This window comes from Carettochelys insculpta, chromosome 26 (assembly GCF_033958435.1).
Source record: "Carettochelys insculpta isolate YL-2023 chromosome 26, ASM3395843v1, whole genome shotgun sequence".
NCBI classification, from domain to species: domain Eukaryota; kingdom Metazoa; phylum Chordata; order Testudines; family Carettochelyidae; genus Carettochelys; species Carettochelys insculpta.
The window spans coordinates 6,017,509-6,039,957 of NC_134162.1; the positions used below are offsets into that span (position 1 = coordinate 6,017,509).

The 22,449-nt window shown below is 56.1% G+C and overlaps 1 protein-coding gene across 1 annotated transcript in view; it reads right to left on the reverse strand.

Moving 5' to 3' along the window:
- MICAL1 (microtubule associated monooxygenase, calponin and LIM domain containing 1) overlaps positions 1 to 22,449 on the reverse strand; it is a 42,795-nt gene that overhangs the window by 16,331 nt on the left and 4,015 nt on the right. Inside the window, exons 2-13 of the mRNA XM_074977875.1 lie at positions 12,218 to 12,509; positions 10,375 to 10,582; positions 9,363 to 9,479; positions 8,575 to 8,676; positions 7,284 to 7,439; positions 5,855 to 5,955; positions 4,749 to 5,006; positions 3,086 to 3,201; positions 2,332 to 2,458; positions 1,824 to 1,893; positions 1,084 to 1,231; positions 191 to 378 (exon numbers count right to left, since the gene is read on the reverse strand). Of these exons, the coding sequence (XP_074833976.1) occupies positions 191 to 378; positions 1,084 to 1,231; positions 1,824 to 1,893; positions 2,332 to 2,458; positions 3,086 to 3,201; positions 4,749 to 5,006; positions 5,855 to 5,955; positions 7,284 to 7,439; positions 8,575 to 8,676; positions 9,363 to 9,479; positions 10,375 to 10,582; positions 12,218 to 12,484 (1,858 nt within the window). The 5' untranslated portion in view covers positions 12,485 to 12,509. The remainder of the gene's footprint in view (positions 1 to 190; positions 379 to 1,083; positions 1,232 to 1,823; positions 1,894 to 2,331; positions 2,459 to 3,085; positions 3,202 to 4,748; positions 5,007 to 5,854; positions 5,956 to 7,283; positions 7,440 to 8,574; positions 8,677 to 9,362; positions 9,480 to 10,374; positions 10,583 to 12,217; positions 12,510 to 22,449) is intronic.

Genomic DNA, 22,449 nt, shown 5'->3' on the forward strand with positions numbered 1-22,449 from the left:
CGCTCCGTCTGCATGGGGCAGAGCCTGACAAGCCCCCAAGTTAGAGGGAAACTTACTGTCAATGTCAAACCAGCAAGGGGAACCACACAGCACGTGGCCTATCTGGCCGCAGCTGGGCAGAGCAGACACAGGGCTGGGAGCAGACGGCCCTGGAAATCCAGCCCTGCCCCCAGCCCCCGAGGAGTCTCACCTGCGGGAGTCTTGAAGGCTTCATAGAACTGGCTCAGGTAGGTGATGAGGCCGAGCTGGTTGGGCTCGGATGCAGAGGCCATTTCGGGGCTGGAGAGGACGGGTGGGATGCCCAGCTCCTGCTCAGCAATGTACAAGGCCATCTGGTTATTCCTGATGGGACTGCACTGGTCCAGGGAGTCAAAATCTCTAGGGACAGGAACAGGATGTCAGGCTAACAGAGCAGGCAGCCAGGCCAGCTTTCCCTGTGAGCCGAGCGCTTGGGCAGCCCTGCAGGAGAGATTCAGGTGCCGCCCAGCTGATTAGCCGAGCGTCCACAGCCGTCAGCCTGGGTTTCTAAGGTGGTGCACATCCGTGCATGCCTGGGTGCATGTAACAAAATTTATTCTGCAATTCTGCACAGGGATGGGAGAAGTTAGCGGGAACGTTGGGCCAGTCCCGGCTTGTCCGAGGGAGGTGAAGTCGGCAGCAGCACGTCAGACTCTGCTCAGGAGCTTGGGTGCTGAGCGCTAATCCAGCTTAGATTTCCCCCCCGTTTGGCAAAGGGACAAACTCAGCCCGTGAGAGCCGGGCAGCTGCACGACAGCCCCGGCCTGGGTGGTGACACTGGAAGCAGCCTCGGCAGGAGAAATACCCTCAGCATTGGGCAGCATGTCGACCCAATACTGCGCCGTTCAGCAACCGGGGTGGGAAAGGTCAGGAGGCGGGAGGGAAGGAGGGTCCTGGGGCCACCGTCCCTCACACAACACACATCCCCCCAAAACCGGCCGCTAGGAATCCCTCCCAGCCACAGCACTGCGGAGACGCCCCCCGCGGAAGGGGCCGTGCCTCCTGTCCAGCCCTGCTGGGGTCGCCCAGCTGCCGCCGAGCCCCTGGGCCCAGCAGGAGACTTACAGGAGGTCAGGCCGGAAGCGGTGGATGAGGGCGCACAGCGCCAGGCCGCTCTTCCAGGAGTGCGTGAAGTCCGTCACCGTGACGCCGCGGTAACCCGCCGTGTGGGCCTGGCACCAGCTCAGGAGTTCCTCGTAGGCCCGGCCGATGTCTGGAGGACAGAGAGCGCGAGAGGTATGAGGGAGCCAGGCTGGGGAACACGCCATTGCCTCCATCCAGGGCTTGGGCACCTCAGTTCCAGAGCCTGGGAGCCAGCACGCAGAGCGGGAGGAGACCAGTCTCCCCTTTGCTGCTGCAGACATTTCCCCCCCAGATCCCTGCTGGCCTTCGGGGAGCAAGTGGCTCCCAAGGCCGCCCCCCAAAATCCAGGGAAGAGCTGCACATGCCCCCTCTAAGGAGGGAGCCTCTCCCCTCTGCAGCGCTCTGGGAGAGACCTGGGGAGAGCAGAGCCAGATGAGCACACAGCGTCCTGCCACGAGGTGCCGTGGCCCCCGCTGCTCGCCCAAACGCCCACGCAGGCAGGGCCAGAGGGAGGGTGGTGACGGGGTGAGACGCCAGCGAGAAGGGGCTCGGACAGGGGCAAAGCCAGGCAGGAACAGCACAGCTGCCGGGTGGTGGGGGGAGTTTTCACCAGCTGCTGCTTCCCTGGGGCAAAGAGGGTGGCATACGCCTGGGGGGAAGCGGGCCGTGGGGGGAGCCAAGCAGCTGGATGCCCGCAGGTGGGGTCCCCCCGGCAGACTTGCCTGTACCGTCGCGGTTGTTGCTTCTCTTATGGTCCATCTCAACTGTCCCCACCATGTAGAAGTCGCGGACCTGAGAAGAGACACCCAGAGAAGCAGTGACTGACCCTGCAGGACAAGGCCCCCGCCGCCGGGGAAGGGGGGCCAGAACCCCAGGAGCAGGCATGCAAGGAGCCCTTTGCACTGAGCACCCAGCCACGCCCTCTCTCCTTCTGAGACCTCGCCACTGACTCCTCCCCAGAGCTGGGCACATTTGCTGTGCTGTCATCTGCATCGTGGATCATTCCGGCAGCTTCCCAGCGCATCCCAATCTTGCCCACCTACTCTAGAGCTATGCAGATGTCCACTCCACCGCCCCGTCCCTGGAGCAGAGAGCCACGGCCTGGTGGCTCGTGGCGCTAACGTACCGGGCAGGGAGGGAGAAATGGCTTTCGCAACAGGGTCGCTGCTTGTGTCACCAGACACAAGGAACCCGTCAGGGAAGGATCTCCGCAAGGCCTGGACGAGTTACCTGGTTGGGCTTGATGGCTCGGAGGTTGATGTTGGGGTAGCGTGTGGTGGGGTCGATGCTGTACTGGCTGATGTTCTTGTTGGTGTTGTCAGGGGACGTCTGAGACAGCTGCTGGTAGATGCTCTCCCTGCGCAGAGGAAACGGGCCGGGTTAAACACGGACGTTCCTCCGGTGCCGATCTCCGAAGCGAGGAGAGAGAGAACGGAGGGTTCAGACGAGGACCAGAGCAAGGAAAGCCGGAAGCAGCACGAGCTTTGGCAAGGGAAGCATCAAAGGGTCACAGGCCCAGACAGGGTTTGAAAAGCTACCAGCGAAAGCCACCAAGCCCGCTTTTTAAAGAACAGCAGATGCAGGAAACTGGCCAGTCAGTGGGGCCCTGGACGATCCAGGTCCTACAGCAGCAGTCGAGGAAGACAAGAGACAAGCAATGAATCCTTTGCGCTGGCCGCCCCCGTAAGGGGCAGGCGAGAGATCCCCACACCCGAGCCAATCATTTTAGGTGACAAATCTGAGGAAGGGTTGCAGATTAAGCAGGTTTGAAAACTAACGGACGAAACGTGATAGGAAGAGGTCACCAGGCCCAGATGGGACTCGCCCCCGGAGGTTAGAGCAGGGGCTCCCATGGGCTTGGCAATTTCCCCCCTGCAGGGAGGGGCCCAACTTGGCTCTCCAGCCCTGCACCCCACTCGTGTTACAGCCGCGTGTCTCCCTTCCTGTGCTCCTGTCGACCAAAGCGCAGGAGTGGAGACCTCACCTCTCAGCCAGAACGTCCAGCGGGGAGCTCCCCGCTGCCCATTTCTTCACCATCCAGGCAGCGTCAAAGGCGGCCAGAAAACCCCGCGCCACACCAGTGCCCAGCGGCCAGAAGGGCTACAAGGGACAGAGAGAGAGGAGGTGGTGGGAGCGCTCGTTGCGGGGGGGAGGCCACACGCATGACTTCAGTGAGCCGGACAACCACTTATCGTGGGTGTGGCCAAGTTTCCTGCGGTCCCATAAAGTTTGTTTCCAGCCCCGAGTCCTGGCTCTGTGTTCCGGCCTGTTCTGTAGCTGCAATTTACCCCTCAGTGTCTCCTACGAGCCCAGTGAGCAGTGGGAGTGTCGGTGATGGACAATATTGACCTCCCGTTGTCCAGCAAATTCTCGCGGCCAGCACCAGTCAGGTCCCGAGGGTGCCAGACTAGGGAGTTTTAACCCATACAAAGATGCAGCTTGCAGGGACTCCAGGCTCCAGTGTGCCACATGGCTGGGCAACACCGAGCCCTGCACGGCACTGGGCGTGGGAACTGAGCTCTCCTTTGCATGTGGAACATGCGTGTCGCTGGGGATCACACAGCACTACACAGGCTAATGGATCTGCTCAGCCCCACAGGGGCGGCTGTTGTGCCAGCTCAGCAGCGAGGGAAACCGAGGCACGTTCGGTCACGTCGGGGTCAGGAATGGAACCAGAAGGCCCGATGCTCAGCCCTTAACCCCCTCCCCAGTTAGCACTAACAAGCTAGATGAGGCTCCGTCTGCACTCCAGCGAGGGCTGGGATTCCCTGCAGGCAGACAGCTTCTCGTGCCGCACAGCAGCCGTGGGAGCCACAGACAGCAGCAGCAGGGCTTAGCCAGAGCCAGCACAGACCTTCCTGAAACCAGGACCCAGCTAAGCCATGCCTTCCCTGCCATTACCATGGCTGTGCTGATCTTTATACCTGCCCGTGTTCCCTGTAAGCCGAGCGCTTGGGTGGCCATACAGGAGAGATTCAGGTGCCATCCAACTGATGATCAGAATGCCCACCGCCGGCTGCCTGTGTTTCTATTAGTGGTGCACATCCACACGGTGCATATAACAAAATTTATTCCACCCTGGCTGGAAAAATTAGGAGGACCCCGATACCTGCGCTAGCTCGATGAACCCCACTGCTAGCTCATCACATAGACATGGCCAAATTAGGAGCAGCTCCTTGGACTTCTGGAGTTCTGGCATGTTACTGACACTGCCCCAAAAGGCTACAGCATGGCGCAAGACTCTGCCTCAGGTTAGGGGTAGAATCGCCACGTCTGGGAACACGGAAGTTGACCAGAGAGGGAACGGGCAGTGCCATCAGGCAGTCTCCTGCCTGACAAGGAGTTAGAGGGTCAGTGGTGCTTCTAGGGGTAGAATAAATTTTGTTACATGCACCAAGGCATGTGCGGATGTGCACCACCACAGAAACACAGGCTTCCGGCTGTGGGTGCTCTGTACATCAGCTAGGCAGCAACTGAATCTCTGCTGGGCAGCTGCTCAAGCACTCACCTTGCAGGGAACACTGGTTAGGGTGTACACTGCCGAGGGAGGAGATGCCTCCACCTTTGCAAGCTAACAAGCTGAGACAGCAAACACCTTCCCCTCCCCACCCTCCCACTTATTCGTCTCTTGTTACTGGAGCACTGACCTCCACTAGACAGTCCCCCACCAGCCCGATGAGCAGCCGGACCCCATGGCACTCGCGCACCAGGGCCGCGTTCTCCGAGCGGTTCATGCAGGTGAAGTCGAACATATCGACGTCTGGGCGGTGCTGATGGTTCAGCGCAAACTCCAAGTCAGGCAGCTGGTAGTTGGTGGAGAAGTTGGCGGCGTCCTTGGCGTAGCGGAGCAGGGCCTCTTGGTTGACATTCTCCGCAGCCAGCAGGCTCTCGATGTCTGCTTTGTCCTACGGGAGTACAGGGCGAAGGGAGTTACAGGGGGACTCCTGGCACAGGCACCCGAAACCGTGCCTGCTTGTAAAGCAAAGGGATCGCTTCCCGACCACTGCTCCCGCTAATCTTTTCCAGTCGTGTGTGGAATAACTTTTATGTGCACTCGCAAATGTGCACCACTGACAGAGCCACAACACCTAGCGTTGGGCACTGTGCTAAGCAGCTGGACCGCACTGGAATTTCTCCCAGCCACACCTTACAGGGAACACTGCTCGCCACCTGTCAAAAGGAAGCCACCTCTTGTGGGGGACACAGCAGCTGAATAGGAGTTCAGGGTCCCAGGCCTGGGCAGGGAATACTGAGTTCTGTTGTACCCCAGTGAAACCACAGAGAGGGATAGAGGTCAGCGGTGTGTGATGCCAGAGAGGAAATTGACCAGGGCACGTCCCCTCCAGCAAGGAGAGCTGTAGAGATTCACTGGGTGACACCTTCATTTGAGGTCTCATCTGAAAAGTGGGATTTCACTAAAGCTAGGTTGGGGACATCAGCCGGAGCAGCACACCCAGTGCTCGTGAGTGGGACGACCCAGCAAACCCCCGTCACCATTTCTGTGTCCTCCGGCGGCCTCCCAGCCACACACTGGCCCCGGCTGGTGGAAGCACCGGCGGGCTGGTAGCACAATGCACCACCAGCCATGCATACACGGAGCTCGCGTTCTTACAGGGCGTCTGCCACTTAAGCTGGTGCCCTGCTGAACTCAGCTGCCTGGTCCCATCTCCCCTGCCCTGGGCCTGCCCTTCCAACTAGACAGAAACTGACTTTCTCCTCCCTGTGCCCACGCTGGCCTCAGGAGGCCTCTCACCTGTACGATGACCCCCTTCTTCAGCAGGCTCTGCTTTTTGGCCGTCATGACAAAATAGTGGGTGTCGTCTTTGTAGTAGACGATGTTCTCCAAGTCGATACCTGGCACGGGACAAAGGCACGAACAGGGGGGTCAGCTGCAGCTGGGCAGAAGTCGCTGGGGTGAGAACGCTGCACCCGCACAGGCAGCTGCCCTGCAGCCTTTTCCAGCTACAGAGGGGGAGGGAGGCCAGCTGGAGTAGTCACCACAATCCAGACAAGGCCAATGGGCCATCTGCTCTATGCAAGGGGGTCGCCAGCAATGGCCGGTACCGGCTACTGCACTAAAGACTATAACCCCCTGCCCCCAACAAACACCTGCCAGGGGCAAGTTTCTTCCTGACCCCAGGAGGTTAGCACCTGGCTTATGCCCTGATGCATGAGAGTTTATCTCTGTATAGAGCAACATTAGTACTCAATGGAATGTAACTTTTGATGCTCTTACTGTCCACAACACAGAAATGTAGAGCTGCCAGGGACCTCAAGAAGTCCTCTCCTCCAGGGGTGCGCAAAGGGGGGAGAGGCGTGAATTTTCCTAAGGCGGGCGCAGCATATTCAGGTGCTGGGTCTCAGGCACATCCAGCTCATTAAAAGGTTGGAGTAGGTTCTGTTTTTATGTCGGTGCATTCACATTTCTACACCAGTTAAGAAAGTTTTTACAGTCTACACACTTATTTCCTTACACTTGCTGAAAGGGTTTGGGGTTTTTTTGTTTTTGTTTTTTTTTTTTTCATATGAACAAAACCAAAATTTCCATCAGTCTGGCTGACATTAGACAGGTTGGGGGACCCTGCTAATTGCAGAGAAAAAAACCAAAGAGTTTGCTCACCGAGTTTTACTCCATCCTCCGTATAAACCTCTGATCTCAGAGCTATCCAGTGCAGTGGCTCCCACCAGCTCAGTTAGCATCTTATGAGAGCAAACTTCCTCTTCTCACTTTTAAGTGGGTTAGTTTTTCATCTCACTGAACTTCTCTTGCTCTTGTGTTATGACCCTGGGTCAGCTGAGCTTCCCCATTAATGAGACCTCAGCAGCTGGCGAGGTTAGATATTGCTTTTCCTCCTCTCTGGTAGCTTCCCACCTTTGCAGCTCAGGCTGACGGCAAAGGGTTCCCGTCAGCCCAAGCCCCTGAGCGAGGGAGGGTGGTCTCCTTGTTCTGTGTTTGTACGCCCCCGATCCTTTGGGAGACTGGGCCATGACTGGGGCTGCCAGGTGCTACCCCAATGCAAACAGTAAACACCAGCGGCCCCTGATCTCAGGGCTGGAGACCCCTTCTCAGAGCACAGGCTCCGCTGAGGAGGGACCCCAGGCCCGGGGGCACAGCAGGGGCCGGCTGGCGCAGCCCAGGCAAAGCAGGAGAGGGGTAGCTGATGGGCGCAGGCCCTGCTGACCCGTTTTGTTGTAGAGGTTCTGGAAGAACTGCTGGTTGTAGATACGGGCCACGCCGCTGATCTCGGCCACTTCCACCTCAGCCCGGCTGTGGCGGTTGACGAAGTTGGCAGTGATGCCAATCGCCAGCTTCCCACGGGTCTCCTTCCGTTTGAAGCCTGGGGAGGCAGAAACCACACCCATCAGGCCAGCTGGGGCCCAGCCCAGCTCTCAGGGCAGGGTCTCAGAAGCACAGGAGAAAGCCAGTGGGGAACGGAGGGCAGAGAAGGAGGTGCAGGCCACAGCACCTGGCAAGGGCCAGGACAGACCCTTAAGGGTACAGTGTCCCTGTCTGCTACTCAGTGGCTCCGAGAACCAGGCAGTGTGGGGCAAACACAGGGAGTATGTGAGGGTGGGAGCAGGGTTCAAGGAAGGCCCAGACTGAGCCCCAGCTCTGAACACGCCCTGCCACCCCAGATCACCTCTGCGGGCAAGGGCTGAGCGAGCAGGAGCATGCAGCGATTACCTGGCCCAGTGCAGGCACTGAGTCGGGGAGCGCAGGGGGGCAGTGCCCCAGGAAGGCAGGTTCGGTTTTGTCAGGGGAGAGGCAGTACTGGAGACAGGGCGGTTCCAGGCTGGCCGTCAGGGCCCGCGTGCCAGGCCTGGGAACTCCCGGCTGCAGGACGCCCCAGCTGGGCAGGCTGGCAGCCGCGGCTCTGCAGATGTTCAGGCGAGCAGCAGCGTGCCCAGCCCTGGCTGTCGGGGGGAGCTGAGCTATCTCAAGGCCTCGTCTCCCCCACCGGCTGTCCTCCAGGCCCCTCACAGCACAACTAGCCAGGAGGCGCCGGCTGAGAGAGCACTGCATCCCCGCTGCAAGGGGGGACGCCAGGTCTCTGCACTCTGCCCCGGAGCACCCAGCCTGTCAGCTGCTCCCCAGGCCTCCCCCTCCCTCCGCGGGTCTGGCAGCCCTGAGGACTGAAACAATCACCAACCCGCCAAGGCACCCCTACCCCCGCCCAGGCCAGAACAGCCCCCCCAAGTCCAGGCTGGGATGCCACCTCCCCCTCCCCTAGGCCAGGACACTTCCTGCCCCCCCCCAGGCCAACACAGCTGGCCAGCCCAGTGTAACAGGGGCCTGAGAGGGGCCCCCATCAGCCCCTCAGCCCTGCTGGGACTGCGCACACCCCCCTGACAGGCGAACAAGCAGCAAGTGACAGAGGAGATGGAGCGCTCCCAGCCACACTAAGCCCAGCCGCCTTGGGTACCCTCCCGGCATCAGGCTAGAAGGGAAGTGGGGCAGGTCTGAGCTCTCACCTTCTGGCACAAATTTGCCTCCACCAGCTGAGATGAGGACATCAAATTCATACTGCCCCACGGGAGAGGAGCTGGGCTGGAGCTTGGCCCTCCAGCCACCACCTGAGGGGAAAGACAAAGGAGAAGGGTGCGTCAGAAGGGGCCTGATTGACACCCTCAGATGAATACTGACCCGCCCCACTGCCATGAGCATTGATACATAAACACAGGCTGTGGGCTAGTGGCGTGAGCTTGTGGCTGGTTGTCAGTTCTGGATTCTAATCCAAGTTCATACATGATTTTGTATATGTGCCCCCCCCATGCCTCAGTTTGCCCACCTGTAAAATGGGGATCATGGTAGTGACTCATCTCCTGGAAAGAGGAAGGCTTTGCATTGGTGGAGGCACTGGTATCGTTATTTAAAACAAAACAAAAAAACTCCCAGCCAGACCACAGTGAGGGGAACCTGACAAGCAGCTCAGAACCATGTCACAAGTGTGTTAGTTGTCTGCAGAGACTTCAGTCTTGGCCAGCAGTAGGGCTCAGAAGAAAAAAGGCAGGAAGCACCCGCACTCCACTCCTCCTCTACTTACCTGGGGGGCCTGATGCAGGGGTGCCAGAGGCGTTATGGAGCAGGTTGGACCCCACTGTGTGATCTCAGAAGAGCTCACACGCACCCAGGGCACTTCTCTGCGTCTCCGACCCCAGGACAGCCCCCTGTACTGAGCTTCACCCGTCAGCGCAGGACAGGCTGGATCTGAGCCAACAACAGCTGGAATGCATCCGGCCTCAAACTCTGGCTTCCTTACCCTCACGGCCCCCCTTCGCCACAGGGGGGAGCAGCCCCTTAAACTGCACGTTGACGTGAATTTCCACCCCCAGGAGCAAGGCGACCTTCAGGAGGATCAGCTGCAGCTGACGGATACCTGGCGAGAGATGGACGGACAGCAGAAATTATAGCTCCCCAGAGAGCGGTAGCAGACAAAGCCCATTTAGCACACAGCCCATTCCCCACCCAGCCGCCCTGCTTTGTGGTCAGACCCCGACCACTCCCTGCCTCCCTAGCTACTCGCTGGCCAGCTACGGACATGGGATCTGGACCTCTCCCCAGCCGGCCTTAGGTCGGGTCAGCCAGCCAGCACTGCAACTCCCTGCAGCAGCAGTGTGGGCCAGGCACCCCTCGGACAGACAGCCTGGGTTGGAAGCGAGTTGGGGCTCGGCCCCAGCAAGCAGCTGCCGTCTGTGTTTACTGTGCAACCTGGGGCGTGATCGCAGTGTGTGGGAGCTGAAATGCTCAGTGGCGGGAATGCTGGAACCTGGTAAGGATGGGGTTCCCTCCGGGTCAACACAGTTAGGGTCACAGTGTACTGTGGCTATTACCCTGGCTCCAGGCACCATCCCTAGCCTCATCCGTAGCACCCAGGCATTGCTGCCCCCTCCTGCCTAGCCACTGCGGTGGGATGCCTGGGGCTGTTCCTCAGCGCACCCAGCCTGTCCCCTACCCATCCGCAGCACACTGCCAGCACAGCTCTGTTCACGCTCCGCACACTCACAACCAACCCCTGCCTAACCAGCGTTCCCTGTGAGCTGGGCACTGGGGCGGCCAGCCAGGAGAGATGCCGGTGCTGCCCAGCTGACGAGCCGAGCGCCTGCACTCGGCAGCTTGTGCTTCTATTGGTGGTGCGCATCCACACGGGCCTCGGTGCACATAAAATTTATTCTGCGCGTGGAGGGAGGGAGGGAGGAACCACTGCACCCCACGCCCATCACGTTTTGTCCCGCCACCCCCGTCCACAGCCGGAGCTGTGCCCGCCCACTCACTAATGTGATCCAAGGTCCCGGTGCAGAAGCGGCCGTAGAACTTCTTGGCGCCCAGCGCCCGCAGGTCGTGGATGGTGAAAGGCCAGAGGTGCAGCACGTTGTTGCGGGAGAAGGAGTCTCGCTTCTCCACCAGCACGACACGGGCTCCCAGGAAGGCCAGCTCGATGGCGGTGCGGAGCCCGCAGGGGCCTGCCCCGATGATCAGGCACTGGAAGGAGCAGAGATAGAGCTGGGTGCTGGCCCTACAGGGGCTACACAGGGGCTCCCCTGGGATAATCCCACCAGGTACGCCCCTGCGGATCGGTTGGGATGAGGGTGGGAAGTCCAGGCCTGGCAGGGCCAAGAACTGGGGTGAAACGAGCATCCTGCAGACAGCAGGGGGTCTATACTGCAGCAGGCAGGTGACTCCATCCCAGCCAAAAGAGCCACAAAATCGTCCCAGCCCCCTGCGACACAGCACGAGTCGCACCACCGGGACAGGAGGGCTGAAAAGCCTCCAGCCCTGGTCTCCCCTGGACCACAGTGGGTCCCTTTTCAGCAGGTAGAATCATGGTTCCTTGCTGAAAACTCAGGCCTTGCCTGCAGTGGGGATTTGCCCAGTGCAGCTCCCCAGGGGACAGGCACCGCTGGGATCAGCACCAGAGCAGCGAGCCAGGGAGTTGCGCTGCAGTGAGCTTTCCCCGGCACAGCAGCAGCTTGGCCTGTTGCATGGGCGCAGGTTGAGAGTGGTGTTCAAGCCATACTTGGTGCCAATGGTCTTTGCGGATCTTTTTATCTGGTGACTGGCCTCCCCCGGCCGGCAGTGCCTCATGCCAGGGCTAGAGCTTCCCAGAAAGCTCCTCGGCAGAGTCGCCGCCTGGAAAGATCAGCCCTTACCGGCACAGCCCTGCCAGTACCACGCACTGGGAACAGATCCCGGCTGGGAATACGCAGAGCAGAACTGTTACAGGCTTCAAAACAACGCGTGTCGGTCTCTGTCCCAGTTGTACTTCCCAAGGACAGATAACGGGGGAGCTAATGTCTCGGCCAGGCCCGGTAGACTGAACACCACCAGCTCCCTCCCCCCCAGAGCTAACACTGCACCTCCAGCCGCCTGCCCCAAAGCCATTCACTCCCTGTTCTCCACAAGCGGACAGCCAGAGGGCTCGAGTGACCAGCCCAAGCCCCGAGGGAATCAGTAGCAGAGGTGGAAGTCCCTGGCAGTGTTCCTGCACTCTCCCGCCCGCACACCCTGAGGCCTGTAGGCCGGTGCCTCTCGCACACCCAGTGCAGGGCCAGGCAGGAGGGTTTGGGGAACAGCGCATTAGCAGAGTCAGGCCCAAGCAGGAGAGCTCAATGGGAAGCTGCACCCCGCCAGCCGCTCCAGCGCCATTGAACTGTCTGCGTTCTGCTCAGCCAGGTGCTGAACTGCTGAGACCTATCACGAGCCTCCCCACCTTCCATCAGCAGCTGCCCAGGTTGCTCAGATCCCCTCAGCCCTGCCCGGCAAGGACAAAGCAGTCACCCCTGCAGACAACCTGGTGATCACCAGGCTCTGGGCTCAGCCCACGCCGGCCTCGCCTCCCCCGCCAGCTCCGAACCACAGCTGTGTACCAAACACCACACCACAGCGGGAGGAGGCGGGCGGGATTCGAACCCACGGCTCCCCGGACTGGAGCACAAGCCCCCACCACTTGAGGTAAAAACAGCTCCATCAGCTGTTACTAAGTAGTAGGTTGTTACCGTTATTTGGACCAGCTACTAGAGGGAGGCAAATCACCCTCCATAAAGCTGAGTGATCCCTTCCCCTTGTTCTCAGCCTGGGCCCTTCACTGGCTGTAGCAGCCAGGCCTGCCCTTCTTACCTTGGTGTTGGCACAGGCCCTTCCTTGGTCATAGTCTCTGTGTCCAGCTTTCTTGTCTAGCTTGGCCCACAGGGCCTTGGCACTCCAGTAGTTAAGGCAGGACTTGAGCTTATGGTAGAACTGCAACTGGCCCCCCGGCTCCAGCCCCAGCTGCGCACACAAGGCCTGGAAGCTGCTCAGCACCTCCTCGCAGTGGTTGGCCCGGAGGAAGGTGTCGAAAAGGGAGTGAGCCAGGTTACCCTGCTCCCCATCCTGAGTTTTCATCATGGGCCCTCAAGGTCAAGAAGGGAGGCTGGAAAAGAGAAAGCCAAGCACAGACTGAGCGAGGGAACCGACCTCTCCAGCTGTCCTTATCTCTCCGACATTCCCCCAAGGCACAGCACGGGGGAGGGAAACAAGGAACGTTGCATCACCGTAGCAGATAGGAACATGGAGCCTGGTTTCCTGCCGCAGGGCAGTCAATACCTGATGCTGCAGAGAAGGACACATTCATCCACCAAAACCCACAATGCACCAAGCTAACCACCCAATTATAATCGAGCCCACTTAGAAATTGAACCTTCAGAGCTAAAAGAATGAGCAACAACTCCTTGTGCCAAAAGATTAGGACCTAACACAGCCTTCGGATGTGTTACATTTCACAGCTTACGCACAGAGATCTGGATAGAAATATCAAATGCTCTGCTGGGAGGTTGCAGCATTACTGTTTTGATTCTCAAAAGCCAGAAAGATAGCATACAGCAGTGTTTCTCAACCTTGGTTTTCATAAAGTGCCCCTTTTCACAAGAAAAAACAGAAATATAGAAGTAACCCCAGTACCTACAATTTTAGGCCCACAATTTTTTTCTACCATTGCAACACATTTGTTTAAACAACTTAATTGTAACCGGTTGGTTGGAGGAAATGGCCCACAGGCAATAAACTTGCCATTGGACTTATGGCTGTGCAAAAAGGATAAATACAAAATTAGATGAACATAAAAGAAGTCCAATTTTTGATTCATAACAAAGATTGATAGCCCGGGAGGCTAGGTCTACACTGCTGCAGATGATCAACCCACTCAGGGTTGCTCTTCCAGGGTTTTGTTTCACACGTGCACGAAACGATCCTTTCCAGGGTGAAAGTCGAGCGGCGAGGATTAGAGAAGGATGATGGGAGAAATGCTCCCATCAACCGGCTTCCATACAGACAGACATTGAAGTCGACTGCGGATAAGTCGATTTTAGCTACGCAATTGGCCTAGCTAGCACTGTGTATTCTGTGACTAGTATGGGCATATCCTGAGTTAATGTACCCTCTGGACAAGCTCTGTGTACCCCCCGTTGAGAACCACTGACACACAGCAACCAAAACCAGAGAGAAACAGAACAGGCTGCTCCCTATGGCAGCATGCTACAATTCACCGCCCCCCCCAATACATTTCTACACTGGTTCTTTCAAGACTGACCCACAGCCAGCTAGCACAGAGCTCTGGACCTGCAAACAACAGGCAACTCAACCTCTCTTAAACAGACAGCTTGCACTTCCAGCTCAGTCCTCAGTACACCCAAGACAAAGATCTACAGCCTCTTCTCCCTGCGGCAGTGAGTTCCACTGGTTGCTCGAGAGCTGTTGCCCAGCATCTCACAGCACCAGAGAAGGAGCAGTAAAAACAGTCAGCTTGGACTGTGCACCTTTCTCCCACCCCAGAGGAAAAATAAAGCAGAAATCCTGGAAAGGAAAGGCAAAGAAGTGACCCCGGCACCTAACACAGGGAGAGAACAGAACATTGCTCAAGCAGCACCTTCCTCACGTTGTCACCACACGCAAAGGGGATCTGGGGAGTTAATTCTGCAGTCGTTTCCTGTGGCATCAGCAAAGCCCATTCTCCCTTTCTCTCTGTCACTCACCCAGCTGGGGAGGGCAGGAGGTTTCCCGAAAGAGAGGGGCCCCTGGACAGCCACATTAAATCCTGAGCGAGCAAAACATGAGCTGGGCCGGCACCAGATTTCAGCAGCCTGGCGAAAGGCTGCAGGCTCCGCCCACTCTGCATCCACGGCATCCCAGGGGCCACCCACCCTGGCGCCGGCGCTGCAGGGGTTCCTGGGAGCGAGTATGCAGAGCGGTGGGATGGGATCTTAGATGCTGACTGCATTGGGGCAGCTGCTTCCAGGTTTAAGCAGGCAGCCTGAGATCTGCTGGCCGAAACAGCAGCCTTGCCTGACTGCGTTAGAGCAAGAACCGCAGCAAGCCCCTGTACGTCCAAGGCCTCTGGCCAGAATTAACTCCTGCTCCGGATGTTAGGTTGTCAGGTGATAAACCTGAAATACATTCGCTGGGAACCACAACGTAACACGGCTTCACTTCTCAGACTCCAGAGCAGTTGTTCTCAACCAGGGGCACGCGAGGCCCTGGGGGTTCACAGAGGTCCTCCACGGAGGAAACAGAGGCACAGAGAAATGGAGACTGGGGCAGATGCATGAGGCAGGGCTAGAATAGGTTTCCTGCCCGGTGTCCCAACAGCCCCTCTGCGGGATAGCTTTGAAGCAACAGAACATTACCATCAGCTGGGGCCCAGCCATGTGCTTGGAGCTGCACAGGGGACGCCTGGCCCCCAGCACCACACCCCTTAGACCCTATAGTGTCACGCAAGGCATATTTGAACATTTATATAGCCTCCCTGGGGTGCTGCGTAGCAAGGCCAAAGGCAGAGCAAGCAGCCAGCCAACATGCTCGGTAACTGCTGTGAGATACATTTCCTGCTGTGGTTTGTCACTGTTATGAAACGTAATTTACGGCACACACAAAAATAAACCCCCTAACTGCCGACAGATGACTGGGGACACCTGAATTGCTTGGCGCCACCTCCAGCCCAGTTAAAACCACAGCAGCCCAGGAGCGCTGGAAAAAAACGTATCACGGGGCTGCTGCTGCTGCTGCTGCTGCTGGAAACTGTGTATTTGGGGCTGGTTATTCTTCAAGCCAAGGGTGGGGCTGAACCTCTAGATCCAGCACCACCGCATCAACCAGGCACTGGTGTTATCCCCCCTTGTCTTCATCTTGGTACAAAGAGCACAGGACATTTCCTGGGAATTAAGGACTGTCAGGGATGGGCTAGTTCTCACCACATCTCCAGCGATCAGCTCTGCTCAGCCAGCTGGTAACCGCCAGGAAATGCCTCGCAGTGAGCGTTGAACAATACCATGCCCAGGAAAAGCACACTGGGAAAAGGCAGCTGGAAAAAGGGCCAGTTTTGGCTCTGCTGTGATCCCCACAACGCCTGCCAAGCCCTGGAGGTGCTGAAGCTTCTCCCTATCTCCCACCGAAGCCCCAGATCAATTCACAACTGCGGGAAAGACAGGCGTTCAATCAACCTGCATCGTATGTGTGGCCGGAGCCGGAAGGCGAATTCAGAGGCTGCCTCCCAGAAGGGGTCAGGTCCCGTTCAAAATCCAGCCAGGTAAAGACCCGGTATGGCTGCCGACCTCCTAAGTCAAATGGGCCATGGCTGGAGCACTCACTTGGGAAATAGGAGAGTCAGGTTCAATTCCCTGCTCTCTGATCCAGCCCCAAGCACTCCAAGAGAACAGCTTTAGCAGGTGAGACTAAAGATCCCTGCACCAGAGCGTTCCCTGGTTCTGCATGCATCCCAGGAAATGAGAGACCCCTCATTCAAATCCTTTCTTCACCTCTGGTAGGAAGGGAGGGAACTGTCTTGGGCCTCCCACTCCCCGGCGAGGGCTCTAGCCACTGGGCTAGAACTTAGAAGGTCACCCTCCACCTCTGGCCATGGTTAGTATGTCTACACAGCCAAGTTATTTCCGAGTAATGGCCGCTATTCTCAGATAACTTTGTGAGCGTCTATACAACGCAACCGCTACTTCAAAATTGGTACACCTCACTCTGCAAGGAATACTGCCTATTCTGAAAGAGATATTTCAGAATAGGGGCTGTGTAGACAGGGAAAAGGGGATATTTCAAAATTAACTATTCCAGAAGAGCTTACAATAGACCCCGACTTACGCAGAGGTTGTGATCTTGGCAATCTTGTGAAAGTTGCCACAACTCCTTGAGCCAGGAAACTGACCAGCACAGCAGTACTGGTCGATTTCCTGGCTCTTGTGAGTGCAAGTTGCTGGAGCCTGGCTCACAGCAGACAGAAAACTGAGCAGTGCTGGTACTGATCAGTTTCCTGGCTCCTGCAAGCAGAAGGGAGCTGGGAGCCAGGCTGCTGCTTGGTTCCTGGCACGGGAAAACTGCTTCTGTCAGAGGCAGCAGCCAAGAGTCAGGGGCAGCAGTTGCGTTAACCAGAGATACATGCAACTTGAGAGCGCGCATCTCGGGGTTTACTGTATTCCGAAATAATTCTGCTGTGGACACATAATAATTCAGATTACAATAGTGCTTCCAGGGGCTCTGTTCTGACATAGGCTCTATTGTGTGCAGATACACTATGTCGGAATAAGTTTTGCTTGTTCCGGGGCTTCTCGGTAGTGTTGCTGTTGTTATTAATTATTAATTATTATTATTATTATTATTATTAGCAGCGTTATTTTGCAATAGCTTATTTTGGAATAATAACTCCAGAACAGCTTTGCTGTGTGGACCTACCCTGTCTGTGCAGTGCAGCAGACCTGATTCATTCCCACAACAGGCACCTAAGCTGCCTGTCTGCTGGCAGGGATGAGAGTAGGGGTGTGAATCCATTCCGGGATCGCTAAGCAGAGCGAGGTACCTGGGATGGGGTCTGCGAGCAAGGGACAGGGCTCAGCACACATTCCTCTCATCTGCATCTCCCACTGGCCAGCTTCAACAGCCCCCACTTAGTGTGCCAGCCCATGTGGGTCACACTCCCAGCCCCCCTCGCTCTCTCTATTCATTGTACTTCAGGTGCCTTGCTCCACCGGGTGGATCACAGTGTGCCTGTGATTTTTGCAGGGACCATGACACTGAGGTGCTCATAGAGACACCATCCCCGGACCTAACCACATCAGCCACACCATCAGGGGCTCGTACACCTGCACAGCCACTAATGGGATCGATACCATCAAGTGCCAGCAATGCCCCTCTGCCACGTACATTGGACAGACTAGACAGTCTCTGTACCAAAGGATAAATGGCCACAAATCAGACATGAAGAAAGGGAACACACATAAGCCCGGAGGGGAACCCTTTAACCTCCCTGGACAGTCAGTAAAGGATTTAAAACAGCCATCTTTCTACACAAAACAAAAAGTCAAAACTCGATTGCAAAGGGAACCAGCTGAATTGGAGCTCATTTGCAAATGCACAACTCTACAATCAGGCCTTCGTAAGGATCTAATTGGTTAACACGCTACAGAGGCACCGTCCCCTCAACAGACATTCGTATCTCCCCATCGGCTATGCTGCGTGGCCACAGACCCCCTGAGCAATCACCTATTTGACAATGGATAGCGACTTCTTTCTTTTGCAGTTATTTTCTTACCTACATACCTGCCTTCATACTTCCGCTCCAGGTCCTCGCATGAAGTGGGTTTTATCCACAAGCTTATGCCCTGATCAGTCAGTTAGTTCCTAAGGTGCTACAGGAGGTCGCGTTGGTTTAACTCTGGATTCAAACCAGCACTCCTGAGATCCAAATCTGGCCTTACTGCCGATCGTTTCCCAATGGTTTCCAACGCAGTGTGGACAGCCCCAAACTGGGTGGTGATGGAATATTAAACTACTTCTGTGACTGTGTTGAGAAGCCCAAGGGAAGAGCGAATGGTGTTGGGTCATTCTCCAAGCCTCAAAGTCCCCACCCCGATGGAAAGCGGGCTGGGCTACACAGGAGAACAGCGTCTTTCATTCGCTTCTGGTGCCACTGCTTTGCTTTTCCACTTCCACCTCCTCCCCGGAGTGAGTCACGGTCAGCCGGAGCCGTGATTCAAGGCCAGGCTTTGTCTAGCATCCTCCTGGTTTGATGTGGTTGTGGATTTTAAGACCAGCCTTGACTCACTTCTCTTAGGCCTTATGGAAGAAGTTGTGAAAAGTTTTTCAGAGATGCTGGACGCACGCAACATCCATTGTTTTCACTGGGCTTCGGACCAGACCCTGGGACTTTCAGAAGCACAGGGTGCAAGGCAGTGTGGTCTAGTGGGTAGATTGCTGAAGCAGGACTCGAGACAGCCAGCTTCCAATCCTAGCAGTGCCAATTTCCTTGCCCCGCTATGTAGAGCAAAGCATGTCCCTTCCTTGGTGTTTGTACCGCACCTAGCACAAGGAGGCCCAAGGAACTGGCTGGGGTTCTCCAAGTCTGTGTTTCAACGACTGGCCTGCAGACCAGCACTGGTCCCTGAGGTCTCCCAGACACAGTCTAGGAAGGCAGCAAACCCATCCCCGGCGTCACAAAGGTGGAGAAACTCTACTGTCGGCCGCCTCTGAACACCAGCCCTAAGTCTCCTGTTGGGATGTGACTGCCAAGAGCATGGTGGTTTGCCAGACCTGCCCGGGGAGCTATAAATGACTGGCGAGAGGCAGAACAATACTTACAGGCGGTGGAAGACGCTCGCAAAACCCATCCAGGGCCATGCCAAGGCAGGAGCTTGGGAAACCCCTCCCTTGTGCCCCAAGCATGGGGCAACCCCCTCCCCACTGCAGGCTGTGCTCCTTCTCCAGCCCCACTCCTGCTCTGTCCACACCAGCTACCTCCCTGGGGATTACGGGGCCTGGCGCTGTGTCAGCGGGAGTCACCGCGTCCCCTCGCCACCACACGGGTGAGCAGCGCTCCACTACTCCACACCGCCCTCCAGGTCTGCTGCTGTGTCCCACGCCTCCGCGGCGCCAGGGTGTGCCGCTTGCCACCGCGAAGGAGCAGTAGGGCGCCGGGACACGGGACACAGAATGGAGAAAGCTGTAAGCTCACACTGCCAACGTGGTGAGGAGTGGGGGGAAGGAGAAGTGACCCCTACTGCCTATGCTGGCCCCAGCCCTCAGCACCAGCTAACCCACAGTCCTTCCCATCTATCGGATGTCTGGGGCAACCACAGCAGAAGCCCCAAAAGCATCAGGCCTGGGGCAGCCACCCCACCTCATCCTAGCTCTGTGCTTACGAATCTGTGTCTGGACAGAAAGATGCAGCTCTCCCTGCACAGGACCGTGCTCGTAGGAGGTTGCTTAAAGCCAGAGGGTATTTCTGGTGACCCAAGATTCTGGCAGGTTGTAGCCATCCCTCAAGGCCAGAACACGGCTGCTGTTGTTATAAGGAGGGAGGAAAAGGGTTCTCCTTAACCGCTGAGGATAGGACAAGAAGCGATGGGCTTAAATTGCAGTAAGGCTTAGGCTGGAAAACTTCCTACCTGTCAGGGCGGTTAGCATTGGAATAAATTATCTAGGGAGGTTCTCCATCGCCGGAGATATTTAAGAGCAGCGTGAGTAAATATCTAGCAGGGATGATGTAGATGGTGCCTGGTCCTGCCGAGAGGGAGGCGACTGGACTTGACGACCTCTTGAGGTCCCTTCCAGTTCTCGTGTTCTATGATTCCCCATCTCCTTGGGTACATCTACGCTCCAGCCAGAGGCCTAATTTCCAACACAAACACATGCACACTAATGCGCTGGGGACAGACACGTAACTCCGGCGGCGTGAGCGCTGGCTAGCTGAATACAGTCCTGCCCAGGGGCCCTAGGCACTGACTCCGGTAACGATCCCACGTCAACGCTGCTAACTTCTGTTTTTATCAGGCTAGCCTGATCAAAGTTCACGCACACATATCCAACCCAGCGGGGAATCCACCCCCAGCTCCTTGTAGACATACCCTGGCTCTCTAATCTATTGAGCCTGCAGGCAGTTGAGAGATGAACCACTGTCACTGCTCCAAATCTGCACGGCGACCTCATTCGCGGTGCAGGACCGTAACAACAACATTCTGAGGTTCTGCAGAGAGCTCCTTGGGCTTCTGCTCCGCTCAGCTCGGGAGAAGAGAAAAGGTGCGTTATTGCTGGCGCTTGGCGGGGAAAAGGAGACTGGATCCTCCCGGTGATTAGATCCAGGAGCTGCCAAACAGACAGCAGAGAACCGTCATCCTTGGGCGGAGGGCGGGGCTGGACTTTTGGAACACCTGTCACCAACACAAGGGTGGTAGCATTTAATGTTTCTCTGGTTCCTTGTCTTTCAGGTCTTTGCAACACTTAAGGAAGCTTCAGAACACACCTGTGAGGGAGGGAGCCTCCTCATTACACGGGTGAGGAAAGTCGAGTAGGCAAATGATGCCACAGATCAAGTGACTGCCCCGTGGGAGGGGGATATTAGCACATGTTGTATTGCACAGAACCTCAGAAACTCAGTCACAGATCAGACCCCAATGTGCTAGGAGCTGCACAGAGAACATCTGTCTGTCCATCCACTGCCATAACCAACACACTACCCCGCCCACCCAGAGCCAGGCACAGGACCCAGGGGCTTCAAGGCATGTTAGAAAATTGCATGGACATGTCACAGATGGGAAACATGAGAGGGCACAGGACTTGCCCCAATCCCTTTGCTCAGCTTTAACCACTTGGACTGAAATTTTCTATTCCAGCTCTCTGCTTCAAGCTGAATTTTTTTTTTTATTGAAATCTCAACCAAACCAGCACAACCACAGTCAAGATCAAGAACGAAGGACAAATACTTTATTTTGCCCACTCTGAGAAAAAAATCCAATCACCTCTTCCTTGAAAAGCCCTAACTCCTGGATGCTTTGGCATGGGGCCTTACAATTTGGCAGGGGGCTGGCCTGGGAGCCAGGGATGTGCCCTTTGCTGTCCCTGGGATAATCTGCCCAAATATGGAGTTATAAGCCCTTGGAAAAACCACAGTTCGCACATGCTCAGTACAGACGTCTTAGAATTTAGCATCTTAATTCCCTGAAGTGAGCCCAGGACTTGTAACCGTATAACCAATATGGTTTCTCTAGCCATTTTGAGAGGCCTGTAGCTTGCCTGCAGCCTGACTAAAGAGCAGCAGCCATCAACTGTGAAGCTACAAGTCACAGACTCACATTCCACCTCCATTCCAGCACAACAGTAGCATATCAGGCTGGTAAGAAGACCCCATCCTCGTGCCACCCACTGTTAAACAGATCTCAAGATGGGTAAAGAAAACTTCATTAACAGCATTTCATCTGGCAGGCAACGACTTCTCAATGGCTGAGGTGGAACCACCATTCTCTGATGATTGTCTTCACTTTTCTACTGTTTTCTGTATATTCTCTGTCTGGTTTGTAATTGCTCCTGTCTGCTGTATAATTAATTTCGTTAGGTGTAAATCAGTTAAGGTGGTGGGTTACGATTGGTGAGATAATTCCGGTACCGTAGGCTATACCGGTTAGTAAAATTGTCCTAAAATAATTGGTCAAGGTATAGCTAAGCAGCACTCAGTTTCACTACTTAAAAACTGGGGTCCAAGAAGGGAAAAGCGGAACAGAACATCAAAGGGGGAAAAAGAAGAACCGAAAATCAAGGAGAGAAAGAAGAACAGAACGTCCAACGGGGGGAAGAAGGAACACCTAAATGACTCATCCCCAAGAGCCCCCCAAGACCCTGAGGTACAGCAACCAGCATCCAGAGAGTGACTTTGTCTGTCCCAACAGGAGAAGTCTACCTGCCTTATCAGGACTGGTGAGTATGACACTGTGTGCTTAGCAAGTGTTCTCCTTTCTTGGTAATTGTAAATAAACAGAGAACAAGGATATTACTGCGTAAGGCTTTTTCAGTGGCACAGATCCTGCATGCCCGCAGGGAATTACACCCTGAGCCCTAGCAATTGGGTAAGGGTGGGAGTTTAAATTAACAGGGTCACACCTTGAGCCCTACGGACAGCGTAAAGGTGTGTATGTCCCTGAGTGTGGAAGGGATGAGAAATGTGTGCGGGTAACAGACTGAACAGGGCTGTCTCAGCCACTGCTATGCTGGGCTTTTGTAAGCCATACCAGGTCTGCATCCGGGCACCTGAACAGAGAGCTGGGAGTCCATCTCTCCTGCAGCCTGAAGGTGCCTCTGAGACAAGTGCACAGGGAGTAAGAGCTAGACATGAAGCGTGGGGGGCAGTAAAGGGCAGGGATAAACTGGGGCAAGAATCCAGAGTGAGAGGTGTCTGAAACCAGAGCCGGCTCAGGAAACTAGGGGCCTGGCTGGCCAAGAATATTTATGCGTAAGATTTTGTGGGCAAAGACCCAGCTGCATCTGCTGAAGCTTATCCTCCAATTCAAACTCTCTTAACAAGGAGTTAATGGGCACAAAACAGACATAAA